Genomic DNA, 16158 nt, shown 5'->3' on the forward strand with positions numbered 1-16158 from the left:
ACATCATAAAACTGAAAACTTTCATCCTTCATTAAAGCTACCTACTGTTACAGAAGTATCTATTACATGATATATGCTATTGGTAAGGTGACCATATAATGTACTGGCCAAATCAGGGCTCTTTTGAAAATGAAAGTGGAGGACTATTATTCATTACAGGTAGAAAACAAGTAAAAAATATTATTGCCCTAGGCAAATCAGGAGTTTGGGTCATCACAGTTTTAGATCCTCAGACACCACCAGAACTTATACAGATTCTGCATCATAAAGATCCCTGACATATTACAGATTCATTTACTTTTTCATTAATCACACAACAAAAAAAATATTCTCATAACACTCATTAATACTTTGCAACAAGAATCTGAAATTTTACATTAAATAAAAATTAAATGTGAGGGTTGGGATGCAGCTCTGTGGTAAAGCATTTGTCTAGCATGTGTGAGGACCTGGGTTTGATACCCAATACTATAACAAAAATAAAATAAGTAAAGGTGAATTACATAAAATTGCTTTGAGTGAACTGTTTCTAACCTACATAACAGGGCAGTTTTTTTAAGCAACATAAATAGCCTCATGCCATATCAAGTTAGGTTTTGCTACCAAATGTCTATAATAATCAGACACAAAAACAAACACAAATCAAACCACAACACAACTAGGTTTTCAGAGCATTTGGGAATCTGGAACTGTAGGGAGGGCACTGAAAAAAAGGTCAGCAATGAAAAGGATACAAAGGATATGGTATTTAATTTCAAGAAGTATAAAGTCTGGTATTATCATTGAACAAAAATAAGAAAGAGTAAATAGTAATAAAGCCCTGAAGTGATAAAAGTACCATGAAGCTGTGAAATCAGAGAAAAGAGATATTATAGTTGAAAATATATAAAAAACAAAAACTAAGACTATCAAGGTGGAATGGTACTGAGGTAAGGACATTTGTAGGCAAATGACTATTTGTGACATAAAAAATTCCTCCTGGGTGAATGAAATGATGGACCCAATAGAGAGAATGACATAGCCATTAACAGAGGAAAAAGGAATAGGGGAGATCAGTTTTCTAAACATGCTGAATTTCATCTGGTAAAAGCAATCATGTGGCAATGCAGAATTGCAATTCAACAGAAATCTACTACCTAAACAGCACAAACAAAACCTGGTCGCTAGACTTCACATTAGAACAATGTTCTTAGATGTCCCAGTATTTACCTTCAATAATGTCTGTTATACTCTTACACTTTCTGATTCTTTTATTATTCACATTTTCCTGATGTATATAATTATCTTGGGTTGCTTTTATTACCTATTGAAGCTATTGCTATTTAAAATTGAAAGGATTTTAAAAATTAATTTACAGAAAGGTTAGTGTATTCTCTTGTTTCAAGCAGAGCTTGCAAAAGTTATTTTGTATATTTCATGTAACAGAGCTGTATAAAAGGCCATGAAAGAAAAAAAATATCAGACCCTAAGTATTTAAGGATATATGCACTTTAAAAATAAAGAGCATTCCTTTTGAGAAAAAGTTTTTCAGAATTCAACATCATATCTAAAATGAACACAACAGAAGGATCATAACACTAATTATTATTCCTTCATTCAAGAATTGAAAACCCTAGTGTTGATAGTACTAGTAAAGGTGTCCTTTATATAGAAGATAAAAAGGCACACATGCATACTTTACAGATGTTTGCTTACTAAGGCGTTTTAAAATGCTGAATCAATATGATACAGAAGAATAAATGTTCTTTAGCTCTTCTACTCTGTTATACCATTTTAGTTGTAAACACCTCTAACAAATATCACTTATTGTAGAGTCTTATATTACCTATAAGCATTTCAAGCTAAAATTTCTACAAAAATAATTCTGGAATATATGTATATATATATTTAACTTTTACCTCTGAATTAAGCTGTCAGAGAAATAATAAGATATTTATTGTTTCTTGTAGCATAGCTCTGGAACAGTAAGTATATATTTCAAATCATTTTACTCAACCACACAGTTCTAAGATGATTCTCCCCAATTTTTTAGATTCCACATCTTCTCTATCTGGGTTTAACAATCTCCAACTGTATGTAGACGTCTAGTAAAAAGTCATCTATTTTTAAAAGTTTCCAAACGGTTAAGATTTCTTAAGAGAATAATGTTACAAAGCTATCTAGGATGATTATGTTTTCTTCTATCCATTTATTCTTCTATTTTTTAATCAATTCATCCACCTGGAATGTAAATATATAGTCATGCACCACATAACAAGTTTGGTTCCACAGTGTATCACACATATGATAGTGGTCCCATAAGATTATATTGCCTTGTAATGTGGTAGCTGTCTTAGTTTGTGTTTAAGATAATTCTATGATGTTCATCCAACACAGTCAAATGATACATTTATCAGAATGTATACACACTGTTAAATGATATATGATTTGCATATATCTCAATAACAATTAGTGTGCACCAGGCAATGATAAGAAAGTAGGTTTGAAATGAACAATTATTTGCTACTGAGCATTGTTTCATTTCATCTCTTCTTAACTAATGTATGACTTTTGTGTTTCATAGTCATTTTTAAACCTCTAACCCATGAGACACAAACACTTATGACAAAATTATAATCCTAGTGTGGACTTTAGGCTAATAAACAAGAAGTGATGAAAAGAATAAAATATAATAAAGACCGGGTGATAGGAATATTGATATGAGAGAGTAATGCAATATTTAGCATATATTATTTACTGGAGATTAAATATAGCAAAAAGCTTTAAAAAAAAGTAATACTGAATACTCCTATAAAATAATTTTCTATACATGGTAAACATGTAAAGGCTAGTAATGGTTAAAAATGTTCATTTCTATATAATAAAGAAAATGGTAGCCTAAAACACATTTCTGAAATACAAAAACCTTAGGTTTGAATTAATTTTGCATTTATGGAATGAAATGAAAATATTTTCAAATTAAAGTTTAAAGAAAAGTCTATAGCCTAACCTCTTTGAAATAGTAAATGTCTTGTTTTAGGTGAATTTTTACAAAAGGAAAACATTCTGTCATAAAATATGTGGCTAGATTTAGAACAGGTTATATAACAGGATTCAATTAAACAAAAGGATAAAAGAGATGATGATATGCAAGGCCTAGTTGTATGATAATTCTTACACTAATGAAAGAATAACAGTGGCCATATATATAAATCTTAAAAACAGGGCTGGAGTTGTAGCTCAGTGGTAGAGCACTTGCCTAGCACAGGTGAGGCACTGGGTTCAATCCTTAGTACCACATAAAAAAACAAATAAATAAAAATAAAGGTTATATTCTATTAAATAGATAAAACTGTCACTCAGCTAATAAAGGAAACACATAGGGTTCCTAAAGTCATGGATCACTATTAGATTACCTAAAGGTGTATTAAGAGTAGCATTTGTTAATAAATCTCTCATTTGGAAAACTAAGAAATTTCAAATGAATATTCTGGGAAATTGACAAAACCATATAATGGAGAAAAAGGAAAAGAAGTTATAATTTTACAATTCATTTCAGAAACAGAAATGAAAACACTAATGAGAATATAGTATTTTTGTTAGGTCAAAAGTCTGACTATCTGATAAGCTCTTTTAAAAGCTAAAATAACACTGAACTACAACATGCCAAAAAGGGGCTTAATAGTGGTCCTATAGGGGCTGGGGTTGTGGCTCAGTGGTAATGCACTTGCCTAGCACATGTGAGGCACTGGGTTCGATTATCAGCACCACATAAAAATAAATAAATAAAACAAAGGTATTGTGTCCATCTACAACTAAAAAAATTAAAAAAAATATTGGTCCTATAATTCTGCTTCATCAAAAAGCATAACATATAGAAAAATAACTATAAAACTTTATAATGTCAAGCCAAGAACAAAATAAAATTTAAGTGAGAACAACTTACAATTACTTAGGTGCGGGGAGGTGGGGGAGAAAACAATGAAACAATATTTTTAAAAAGTAATATATACTTTAAACAATAATGCATTACATGACTTGACGGATTAAAAACATGAAGAAAGACATAAGTTAATAAAATCTACATTAGAAACAATAACTGTTGTGGCTATTTTTACGTTAGATAAAATATAAAGGCAAAAATTAAAAGCTAAATATTACACCTTGGTAAAAAGTTTGCTAAAATTAACAGGCCAAGAATACCTACCCCTTCATCAGCAATTTTCTGGGTTCCATGAATTTCATACAACTGTAGTTGTTTCTCAAACAGTTGGGCAATAGCTCTATGAACAAGCTCATATTGCTCCTATTAGGGAGATAAATGATAACAAGGGAAAAGACAATTAAATAAAACAAAACATTTATAAGAAATGTAGTTTATAAAGTAAAACAAACAACTATACCTTTGTTTGTACTGCAGAGTGCCTCTGAGTTCTCATTTCTTGTATTAAATTAAATACATTAAATTCTTCTGGTATTTTCTAAAATGAAGAATAAATACAAATTTCAAACAATTCCAAAACACAGTAAAAAAGACCAACTTTTCATACAGACCTTAGATACATTTATTGAACACTATTCATCATGTATCAGGCATGGAATATGGCACTGTGGATACAAAGCTGACATTGAGCCAAATCATGATTACGATATAGTGGGAATAAAGTCTGTCACAAATTCTGATGGGTGGAGTGACAATTAAGTTAGCTATGAAAAGAAGGTTACTCCATTAAAAGTGAGCATAAGCATGGCAGATTGAATATATTGTTTATCTGGAGGATTGAGAATTTGATACAGACAAAGACTAAGACTGAAAGAAGAGGAGAAGGTACTGAAAGGAAGTGACAAGAAAATGTTCCTCAGGATCTGACTGTAAACATAATTCACAATCTAATCTTAGTGTATGGGCCAGTAGCAGTAAGGACCAGCTAAAAGAACTAAGTAACATACAGATTCCACGGCTTTGTCTCTGGGGAATGATTGTAAAACAACCTACACAATGCCCTTGTATATTTGAAATTGGGACTACTGCCAAGAGGCAATCCTAACATGAGCAGATCTGATACTCTGAAAACGTTATCAAGGAAGACAACAGTCTAAATGGGAGAGAAACTAGTACAAGTTTATTGAACTGTATCTATTAAATATGCTAATCAACAAGTACATTCTGAAGTGATGAAGATGGAAGAGTTGTAAATGATTCCCAAATTCAATGCTAGTAATTCTTTGTAGAGATCAAAAAGATTTTTATATTAAGGCCTATGCTTATTACATTTATGTTAAGCCAAATTCAATCAAATAAAGACTGATTAAAAAGTACTTAAAACGTTCTGAACATCTCAAACTTCTGAACAAACTTGAAATTTTGTGTGCTGGTATTCATTTAAATGCCTCTTCCCATTTCAGTTTTAATCTTTGACGTTTATGTTGAAAAGACAGAATCCTACTTAAATTCTTTCCCATTTAATAAATTTTCATTTGAGAACTAGGAAATGATTGTAATTTTTAAGGAATACAAAAATAAAATTTAAAACTAAAGAGCTTTTAAAGAAATCATTTAAAACCTAAATATTCCCTAGCAAAAATTAAAAAATGGAAAGATGGCAGGGAAAAAAGCAGAAAAATAGAGGAAGGAAAAAAGGAAAGGTGAAATACCATATTGGCTCCATTTTATTGAAGACATGGACTGACATACTCAGAGAAAGTCTAAAGTTATATGGATTAAAAATCTGTCCCTAATTTATAGAAAACAAACACAATCTGGAACCAGCAAAAGCACCAAATATATACAATATGTAGAAACTTGTGTTTTTAAAATCTGTAATGAAGGCTGTGTCTTATTTATCTTTGTATCCTCCATAGCATCAAACAATTCTGTGAATATAGTATGGCAGAAGCAATCATAACTACAACAGTAATAAAAACTAACAATGAACTGAAATCCCACCGCTCACAGATGAGAGAGATTTTTAATCCAGGCATTGTGGCTGTCCCATTAGCATTCTGAGCTACTATACTACATCCAGTAAGCATAAATATTTACTGAATACAGTGTATTTATACCTAGAATAAATATAAAAGGCAATGAGAATTCTGTATTTAGAAAAGTTAGCTTACAGTTTACATCCCTAATGCAATTATTAATTCAATTCTTTTGTCCCATGTTGTCCCACAAATTATCTCAAGGCAATATGAACTATTTATACCTTTTCATTATCTTTATTTTTCATTCTTATATTGTAACACTAATTATGAAAAATTATGTGCATAACAAAAATATATGCTATTTTCCAACATCACATACATCCACAAGACTGGGATCCTGATTAAATAAGATATATTCCATGCTTGTATAAATATATCAAAATAGACTCTTCTGTCATATATAACTAAAAAGAAAAAGAAAAAATGCTATCATTTACTGCAATTAATACTGTTTGAAAATCGTAACAGATGGATATAATGCCACAAAAAAATTTTTCTTACCCCGGCTTTTAGTAAATTCCACGTATAATCTATGGCACAAATGGCACCTGTTCTTCCACAACCTGCACTAAGGATATAAAGTTTGAAAAAAATTGATATTTGTGATAAAAAACAAACATAAAATACAGATGGGCATATGAACATTCATAAACAAGAAATAATTTCAGAAGTGTATAAAATTCTACTTATTTAGTACACTACAACTTAATGCATGCATAACATTATCTGTAACATCAGTATTTATATTGTTTTAAAGCTTAATTTAAGGAACTAAGAGTGACTATAGAATATCTGTGAGCCTTTACTTTCAAAATCTAATTATATCTCAAGAAACCTTGTCTAGCTTATTATCCTATAAATTTATTCTATGTTCAAAATGGTTCTTGTGTTTAGAGTAGAAGAAGAAACAGTATGTTTGACCTGAAATAGGGAAGGTGAAAAATACCGTAAGCCCTGAAGAATTAGTTTCAGCATGAGCAGTGACTTTCCCAAAAGAACAAAGACAACTGATGTTCTCTCATTTCCTGAAGAATTAATGGGAGCGGGAGAATATAAAGTTAAATAACCTCAGGCTTTTTTATTCAAAAAATTATAATGGAGCCCACCACTCTTTGAATCCAACTCCAGGCTCCCTCTTTTATGCTTAGGAGGTCCAGGGTGCTGAGCTGTGTAGGCTGGCTAATCTCTAAAAGGCAGGCCAGACATCATGAAAGCCAGGAAATGAGGACTGTCTGTCTACCTTTTCAAAGACCAGGCTGCCTCTTTAAAATACCAGAGCATGGGAGGAGATGATGGTGGAATAGCTCTAGGTGTATTCTCTAATCCATCCAAAGCTCAAAAAGGAAGTAGTGAAAGAACAGTTGCCCAGAGAGTTGATACTGGGAACAGCTAAGGACACACTGAATGAAAGCATCAATATCTGAATATTTACCCAGCCCAGGGCTCTTAAGTAAAAGAAGCTCACTAAATACTCCCTGCATCAAAGAAGTGATGATCATCTCAGCAGATAGGCAGACATACAAGCAGTATGAGAAAGCAAGGGAACAAACCATCCAACAGCCCACAACACTTCAACAACTGATCCCATTCACACTACAGAGGAAGAATTGTTAGAAAATAATTTAGAAAGTTTATAGATAAATTGTTCAATGAGCTTAAAGAAGATATAATGAAAGAACTTAGAAAATATAGGAAGTGAAATATCATTTCAATAAAGAGGATTCCAAAATCCTGGAAATGAAAGACTCAATAAATCAAACAAAAAAATTCAGTGGAAAGCATCACGGATAGATTAGATCACTTTGAAGATATATTCTCAGGTCTCGAAGACAAACTATATAATCTCGAAAATAAACTTGATAAAGATGTCAAGATATCACGATGAAAATATTGAAGAAATCTGGGATAATATTAAAAGACCAAATCTAAGAATCAATGGCACAGAAGAAAGCTCTGAAATACAAACTAAAGTAATACACAACTTTTTCAATGAAATATCATCAGGAAATTTTAGGAATAAGATGAAAATCCAAATACAAGAGTCATTTAGAACTTTAAAGAGGCAAGTAAAAAAAAAAAAAAAAAAAAAAAAAAAAAAAATCCTCTCCAAGACACACAGTAAGAAAATGCCCAATAAACAGAATGAAGACAGAATTTTAAAAGCTCCATGAGAAAATGGTAGGTAATAATTAGAGGTAAGCCAATTTGGATTTCAACTGATTCCTCAACCCAGACCCACAAAACCAGGAGGCTTGGAATAATATACTCAAATTCCTGAAAGAAAACAGCTGCCAACCAAGATTACTATCTCCAGCAGAACTATTCTTTAAAACTGAAGATGAAATAAAAACTTTCCATGATAAGCAGAAACTGGAAAGAATTCATAACCACTAAACCGGCAAAACATATTCCATAAAATATTTCATGTAGAAGAAATGAAAAATAAAAATGAAAACCAGCCTGGTGATGCATCACACTAGAAGAATAGTCAGTTAAAGGAGAATCTCAAATAAGTCTCAAATAAGTATTAGAAATATATCAAAATAGGAAATAAAAATCATCTGTCTATAATAACACTGAATATAAATGGTTTAAGCTCTTCAATCAAAAAGGCATAGACTGGCAGTTTGGATTAAAAATAAAACCCAACCATATGTTGTTTACAAGAGACTTGCCTTACAGACAAAGATATCCATAGACTGAAGGAGAAAGGACAGAAAAAGATAAACCTTACAAAAGGTAGCCAGAAGCAAGCAGGATAGCTACTTTCATATCAGACAAAGTGGACTTCAAGCCAAAATCAATCAGAAGAGAAAAAGATATATAATTAAGATATATAATTAAGAGAAAAAGAGATATAATTAATGCAGATATTTATGCTCCAAACACTGGTGTGTGCCTATGAACTTAAAACAAAACCTTCTTAACACAAAGAGTCAAATACACCACAAAACAATGACACTGAATAATTTCAACACACCTCTCTGACCATTATGTAATAAAGGTCATCTAGAAATAAACTAAGTAAAGACTCTTCAAAACTAAAAAAATACCATTAGTCTATAGTTGTCTGTTAGGTCTATTTGATTATTTCATCCATTGACAACTGAATTCTTTTTCTTCTCAGCAGCACATGAAATGCTCTCTAAAATAGACCATATTCTGGGTTGGAGCTGTCTCAGTGGTAGAGCGCTTGCCTGGCATGTGTGAGGCACTGGGTTTGATTCTCAGCACCACATATAAATAAGTGGATAAAATAAAGGTTTATCAACATCTAAAAAAATATTTTAAAAAATAGACCATGTTTTAGGTCACAAAGCAAAAATTGGCAAATACAAAAGACAGATAATTCCTTGTACCCTCTAAGATCATAATGGAATGAAATTAGAACTAAATGACAAGATAAAGAGCAGAAGTCATTAACACCTGGAGATTAAAAATATAAACTTTTGAATGAGGAATAGATTATAGGAAAAAATCAGGGAAGAAATTAATTCTTAGAAGCAAAACAGAATAGAGATACAACATATCAATAGGTATGGAATAGTATGAAGGCAACTCTAACAGAAGAGTTTCTGGCACTGAGTTCCTATATTTAAAAAATAGAAAGATAACAAATAAATAATCTATTGTTACACCTCAAGGCACTAGAAAAACAAGAACAAACTAATTCCAAAAGCAGTGGAGGACAGGAAATAATTGAAAGTTAAATTTAAAGAAATCAAAACTAAAATAAAAAGGATCAAATGAAACAAAGATCTGGTTCTTTGAAAATATAAATAAGATTGAGAAACCCCTAGGCCAAACTAACCAGTGGTTAAGAGAGAAGACCCAAGTCAACAAAATTAGAGATGAAAAAGGACATTACCACAGAGACTTCTGAAATTCAGAGGATCATTAGAAACTGTTTTGAAAATTTACACTCCAATAACCTAGAGAATCTTAAAGATATTGACAAATTTCTGGACATGATGTACCTAAATTAAACTAGGAGGACATACAAAATTTAAATGAATCAATATAAAGCAATGAAATTGAAGTAGCAATTAAAAGCCTTTCAACAAAGAAAAGCCCAAGACCAGATAGATTTTCAGCTCAGTTCTATCAGATCTTTAAAGAACCAATGCCAATCTTCCTCAAATTATTCCATGAAACAGAAAAGGCAGGAACACTGCCAAATTCATTCTATGAAGCTGTATCACCTTGATACCAAAACCAGACAAAGACACATCAAGAAAAGAAAATTTCAAACCAATATTCCTAATGAACATAGAAGCAAAAATCCTTAATAAAATATTGGCAGACCACATTCAAAAACACATTAAGATGACAGTACACCATGATCAAGTGGCTTTCATTCCAGGGATGAAAAAGGCTGGTTCAACATACATGAATCAATAAATTAATACACCACATAAATAATGCTAAGGACAAGAAACATATGATAATTTCAAAAGGCAGAGAGAAAGCATTTGACAAAGGTCAGCACTCGTTCATGTTTAAAACACTAGAGAAACTGCAGATAGAAGAAACTTACCTCAACAGTACAAAAGCTATATATGACAATTCCAAAGTAAACATCATACTGAACAGAGAAAAACTGAAGGCATTTCCTTTAAAATCAGAAACAAAATAAGGATGTCCACTCTTACTACTCCTATTCAACATAGTCCTTTAAACTCTAGCCAGACTCTATCACATAAGAGAAGGAAATTAAAGGGATACAAATAAGAAAAGAAGTTATCTGTTTGCTGTTGACAGAATGCTATATTTAGAAGACCCAAAAAAAAAAAAAAAAAAAAAAAAACCCATCAGAAGACAGAGCTGATAATTTTAGCAAAGTAGGACACAACATACTTAAATCAATCACTTTTCTATACTCCAATAAAGAATCTGTTAAAGGGCGGCAGCGGGCGGGGCCTGGGTGGGGCGGCGGGGAGCAGCCTGGCTCTGCTGCCCAGGCTTCCGCCTTCTGCCGCTGCCCATGGGGCTGCGCTGCTTAGCCACTGGGACCCCACGCTCAGCTCTGACTGGGACGGTGAATGAACCGCGCCGCAGTGTCTACTCCGAACCAAGCGGGATATCATGTCCGTTTATAAGGAGCCTCCTCCAGGTATGTTCCTTGTACCTGATACTATTGACATGACTAAGATTCATGCATTGATCACAGGCCCATCTGACACTCCTTATGAAGGGGGTTTCTTCCTGTTCGTGTTTCGGTGTCCGCCCGACTATCCCATCCACCCACCTCTGGTCAAACTGATGACAACGGGCAATAACACAGTGAGGTTTAACCCCAACTTCTATCGCAATGGGAAAGTCTGCTTGAGTATTCTAGGTACATGGACTGGCCCTGCCTGGAGCCCAGCCCAGAGCATCTCTTCTGTACTCATCTCTATCCAGTCCCTGATGACTGAGAACCCCTACCACAATGAACCTGGCTTTGAACAGGAGAGAGATCCAGGAGACAGCAAAAACTACAACGAATGTATCCGGCGCAAGACCATCAGAGTTGCAGTCTGTGACATGATGGAAGAAAAGTGTCCCTGCCCTGAACCCCTAAGAGGGGTAATGGAGAAGTCCTTCCTGGAGTATTATGACTTCTATGAGGTGGCCTGCAAAGATCGCCTTCACCTTCAAGGCCAGACTATGCAGGACCCTTTTGGAGAGAAGCGGGGCCACTTTGACTACCAGTCCCTCTTGATGCACCTGGGACTGATTCGTCAGAAAGTGCTGGAGAGGCTCCATAATGAGAACCCCGAAATGGACTCTGATAGCAGCTCGTCTGGGACAGAGACAGATCTGCATGGGAGCCTGAGGGTTTAGACCCTGCTCCCTTCCCCCCTCCCCCGACTGGAGTCCCAGCAGAGCCCCTTCCCCCACCCCAGGGATGGAGAGGCACTGTGTATCTCCCTCCACACATGACGTCATTCTGCAAGATGGCAAGAAGCAAGCAAGCTTGGATCCCAGGGTGTGGGAGTGGGGGGCTATTCCGATCTGACCTCCTTGGCGCTGGAATACCTGGGGCTGTGTTCATCCTGGATCAGAGCCAAGGTACCTTTACAGGATCACCTAGAACAAGGGCCTCTGGCAAAACAAAACAACCAACACACCTCTCTGCAGGGCCAGCTCCTTAGAGTTAAAAGACAGAAATGTAGTTCTAAGAGGGAATGTGCCCAAATGGTTTATGGGGGTATCTGGAAGGAAGCTTTGGGGTAGGGGGGCTGTTTGTGACACTTACGCAGTCTGGGTGGTTGTCTGTGTCTGTCTTTAGTCTTAAAGCAGGGCTTTCCATTGCCCTTTTCCTCTCTGCACTCCCCATTATTTCCCATGGGCCAGCATAATTTTGTTTTTTCCTAATTTATAGTCACTGTTCTAGACAGACTAAAGAGAAGGAACAGTGGTGGAGTCTAGGCTGCTGATCAGTAAGCTTTACCTGGCACCTGAGCACCTTTCTCCCCTACCCCTCATTCCCTTGCCCTTTTAGGTTTCAGACAGAACGTAAACAGGGCCAGGACTGAACCAGGCACCATGAGAAGCCGGAAGTACTGTGTGTTCCCGAAATCACTGATTTGAAAAGTTCCCAACACAGGCAGCTGCGGTGTGTATGGGATTAGAGCCACTACATAGAATAGTCTTAAAGATTTTCTTTAGTACTAGTCACAATGAGGATATTTTCTCTTGGGGGTGGGGTCAGTAGGGGAGACTGATGCTTGTCCTTATTGTATTTTGTTTGGTTGACCTTGTGTATTTTTACCCCAGCCTGTAGTCCCCTACCTCACTTCAACCCCCAGGGATTTGCGGGGAGCCGGAGTAGCCAATGGCAGAAGGAGATCTGGGCTGGGACTCTAGAGACTCCTTCCCTTCTCTCCCCTCCCCCTCCCAGCTGCTTTTTGTCATTGGCTCCATGGGTGTTTGCCTGGCTGTTTTGCTTCTCTAATTGTATTTAGCTGCAGTGATCCTTTTAACTGGTTGGCTCAGAAAAGTGTTTTAGGCGCCCTATAATACTGGGCATCAAGGGAATTCATCCTTCCCCCTTTTTGCTGTGTTCTCCCCCTACTTCCAGATTCTTGCTGTTATGGCCCCTCATGGAGTGTTGGTGATCCATGTGACACAGGGCCCAGTCAGTATCCAGCCATGGGCAGAAGAAAGGATAAAGTGTACCTGCCCTGCCCACTGCTTTTAAGGTCTCTGCCTTATGGATCATGGGACTCCCCTGGGGGGAGTCATGGGTGAGGGGAACAGGGCGCAACGGAGAGCATCCTACTTAGAAGGGCAGGAAGCAGAGGAACTGGGGAGGGAGTGGTACACTTGGGGAACAGAAGTTTTATCTTGGCTATCTGAAGGCTAGGTCTCTTCACATGGAGACTGAAAAAGGGACCCTGCTTCCAATGTCCTTCTTCCATTTCCAGAGCTAGCCCAGGGCTGAGAAGAATGCCCTTGGTCTGTGGGTCCAGTGTTATCTGTCATCCATCTAATTGTTCCCACTTTGAAGTGACAATCTTCTCCTTGGCCCTGTCATGGGGCAGAGCATGTCTGGCATAGCAGTCTGACTTTTACGCCCTAATCTGGAGTTGAGGAAATATATGTACAGGAGTCAAAAGAGATGTCTTTATATCTGACTGTACATAAATGAAGTTTGTTTTTTTTTTTTCTTTTCTTTTTTTGGTTCAATAAAGTTTGTTTTGGCAAAAAAAAAAAAAAAAAAAGAATCTTTAAAAAAGAAATTAGGGAAACTACCCCATTCACAATAATCTAAATAAATAAATAAATAAATAACATACTTGTTAATAAATCTAACCAAGGAAGTAAAAGACCTCTACAATGAAAACTACAGAACACTGAAGATGAGCTGGGTGTGGTGGTGCATGCCTATAATCCCAGCAGCTTGGGAGGCTGAGGCAGAAGGATCGAGAGTTCAAAGCCAGCCTCAGCAACTTATTGAGGCCCTAAGCAATTCAGTGAGACCCTGTGTCTAAATAAAATATTAAAAAGGGCTAGGGATGTGGCTCAGTTGTTGAGTGCCCCTGGGTTCAATCCCTAGTTCCTGCCTCCCCCCTAAAGGAAAGAAGTTAAAGATGACCTTAGAAAATGGAAAGACCTTCCATGTCTTGGATAGGCAGAATTAATAATATCAAAATTGTCATCCTACCAAAAGCATTATACGGACTGCATGCAATTCCCATGAAAATACCAATGACATTGTTCATAGAACTAGGAAAAAAAGTTCTAAAATATGTTTGGAAAAATAAGAGACCCAGAATAGTCAAAGCAACCCTAAGCAAAAAACATCAATGCTGGAAGCATCATAATACCAGATCTCAAATTATACTACACAGATAGAGTAATAAAAACAGTATGATATTGGCATCAAAAAACAAATGGAATTGAAGACACAAAAACATATCCACATAGACACAGTCATGTGAAACATAAAGGAGTCAAAAACACACACTGGAGAAAAGACAGTCTTAAATAAATGGTGCTAGGAAAAGTAGATATCCATATGTAGAAAAATGAAGCTAGGTCCCTATCTCACCCTACACAAAAGACCTAGGAATTAGACCAGAAACTCTGCAACTGCTAGAGGAAAATGTAGACCCAACACTTCAACATATTGGCACAAGCACCAATTTCCTTAACGAGACTCCTAAAGCACAAGAAATAAAACAAAGAATCAATAAGTGGGACAATATCAGGAAGATTCTGTGTGCAAAGGAAAAAATTAGGAGTGTGAAGAGAAAGTCATAGATTGAAGATCTTTGCCACCTACCCCTCAGCTGGGGGTATAATATGCAGAATATATAAAAAATTCAAAAAAACTTGACACCAAAAAAAACCCACAAAAACTTAATAAATTGGAAAAAAGAACAGACACTTCTCAAAAGAAGAAATGCGAATGGTCAAAAACATTTTAAAAAAAGTTCAACATCTCTTGCAATCAGGAAAATGCAAATTGAAATGAGATTTCATCTCACTCTAGTTAGAATGGCATTTATCAAGATTACAAATAAATGCTTGTGAGGATGTGGGAAAAAAGGTATACTCATATACTGTTGGTAAGACTGCAAATTAGGACAACCTCTCTAGAGAGCAGTATGGAGATTCCTCAGAACACTGGGAATGGTACCAGCATATGACCCAGCTATGCTGTTTCTTGGTTTTTACCCATAAGAAATAAGATCAGCATACGAGAGTGATATGATTACATCAGCATTTATAGTAGTGCAACTCACAACACTCAAAAGTCATGAACCAGTCTAGATACCAACTGATGAATGGATAAAGAAAATGTGATTTTTCTATGTATATACACACACACACAATGGATTTTTACTTAGCCATTAAGAAGAATGAAATTATAGCATTTGCTGATAAATGGACGGAACTAAAGAATATCATGCTAAATGAAATAAGCTAGACTAAGAAAGTCAAAGGTTGAATATTTTCTCTCATATCAGAAGCTAGACCAAAATAAGGAAAAAGAAAAAATTGGGGGGTGAGGGAAAATTCATGAAAATAGATGAGATCCCAGTGGAGCAGAGGAAGAGATGGGGAATGAAGAGGGATGGAAAATGGGAGGAACAGTGGAGTAAAATTAATCAAACTTCCCTATATATGAACATATTATAGTAAATCTTGCCTTTATGTACATCTTCAAGGCACTAATTTATTAAAAAACTGTAAATAAATGGAAGATCAATAGAGTTGAGGAAAAGGAACAGGGGGTGGGAGGTTGGGAGGGACAGGAAATTCTGAGAACAGAATCGGAGCAAATTATATCTCATGCTTATATAATTATGCCAAAAGGAATCCCAATATTATATACAACTATAATACACTATGAAAAATTAAAAATGAAAACAATTTAAAAATAAAATAAAAATTACAAAAGTACATCAAAGCAGCTGCTTCTTACCGAGAAAGAGGTATATATAATGTACCTCAGAAATTAAAAAAAAAAAAACCCACTACAAGTAATTAGATATTACTGACATCATCAGAATAATTTTTAGGCCAAAAAGAGTTGTAGTATTTTAATGAATATTTTGAAACTTTTATTAGTTTAATGAATATGTAACCTAAAAATTCCTGATAAGCAATGTTATAAGAAACCTAGTACGATTTTTAATAAGCTCTAAATAATAAAAGTCAGTAATATAATTTTTAAAACAATGGACAATAAACATGTAA

At 35.1% G+C, this 16158-nt stretch overlaps 2 protein-coding genes across 5 annotated transcripts in view; one reads left to right on the forward strand and one right to left on the reverse strand.

Moving 5' to 3' along the window:
• The window catches only part of PTPN12 (protein tyrosine phosphatase non-receptor type 12), a 124393-nt gene that overhangs the window by 31979 nt on the left and 76256 nt on the right, over window positions 1–16158 (reverse strand). For all 4 annotated transcript variants that reach the window (XM_079150233.1, XM_079150232.1, XM_079150235.1 and 1 more), the window contains 3 exons: window positions 6466–6532; window positions 4383–4460; window positions 4187–4285 (listed from right to left, as the gene is read on the reverse strand). In XM_079150233.1, coding sequence (XP_079006359.1) covers window positions 4187–4285; window positions 4383–4460; window positions 6466–6532 — 244 coding nt within the window. The remainder of the gene's footprint in view (window positions 1–4186; window positions 4286–4382; window positions 4461–6465; window positions 6533–16158) is intronic.
• LOC306667553 (ubiquitin-conjugating enzyme E2 Z-like) lies at window positions 10887–12485 on the forward strand. Its single transcript, XM_079150251.1, has one exon. The coding sequence runs from the start codon at window positions 11050–11052 to the stop codon at window positions 11788–11790; it is 741 nt and encodes a 246-aa protein (XP_079006377.1). The 5' UTR covers window positions 10887–11049; the 3' UTR covers window positions 11791–12485.

The sequence above is a fragment of the Sciurus vulgaris genome, assembly GCF_902686455.1.
Source record: "Sciurus vulgaris genome assembly, chromosome: 8".
Lineage (NCBI taxonomy): Eukaryota > Metazoa > Chordata > Mammalia > Rodentia > Sciuridae > Sciurus > Sciurus vulgaris.

Coding starts and splice junctions, on each gene's coding strand:
- LOC306667553 (XM_079150251.1), top strand. CDS start 11,050: ATGTCCGTTTATAAGGAGCCTCCTCCAGGTATGTTCCTTGTACCTGAT.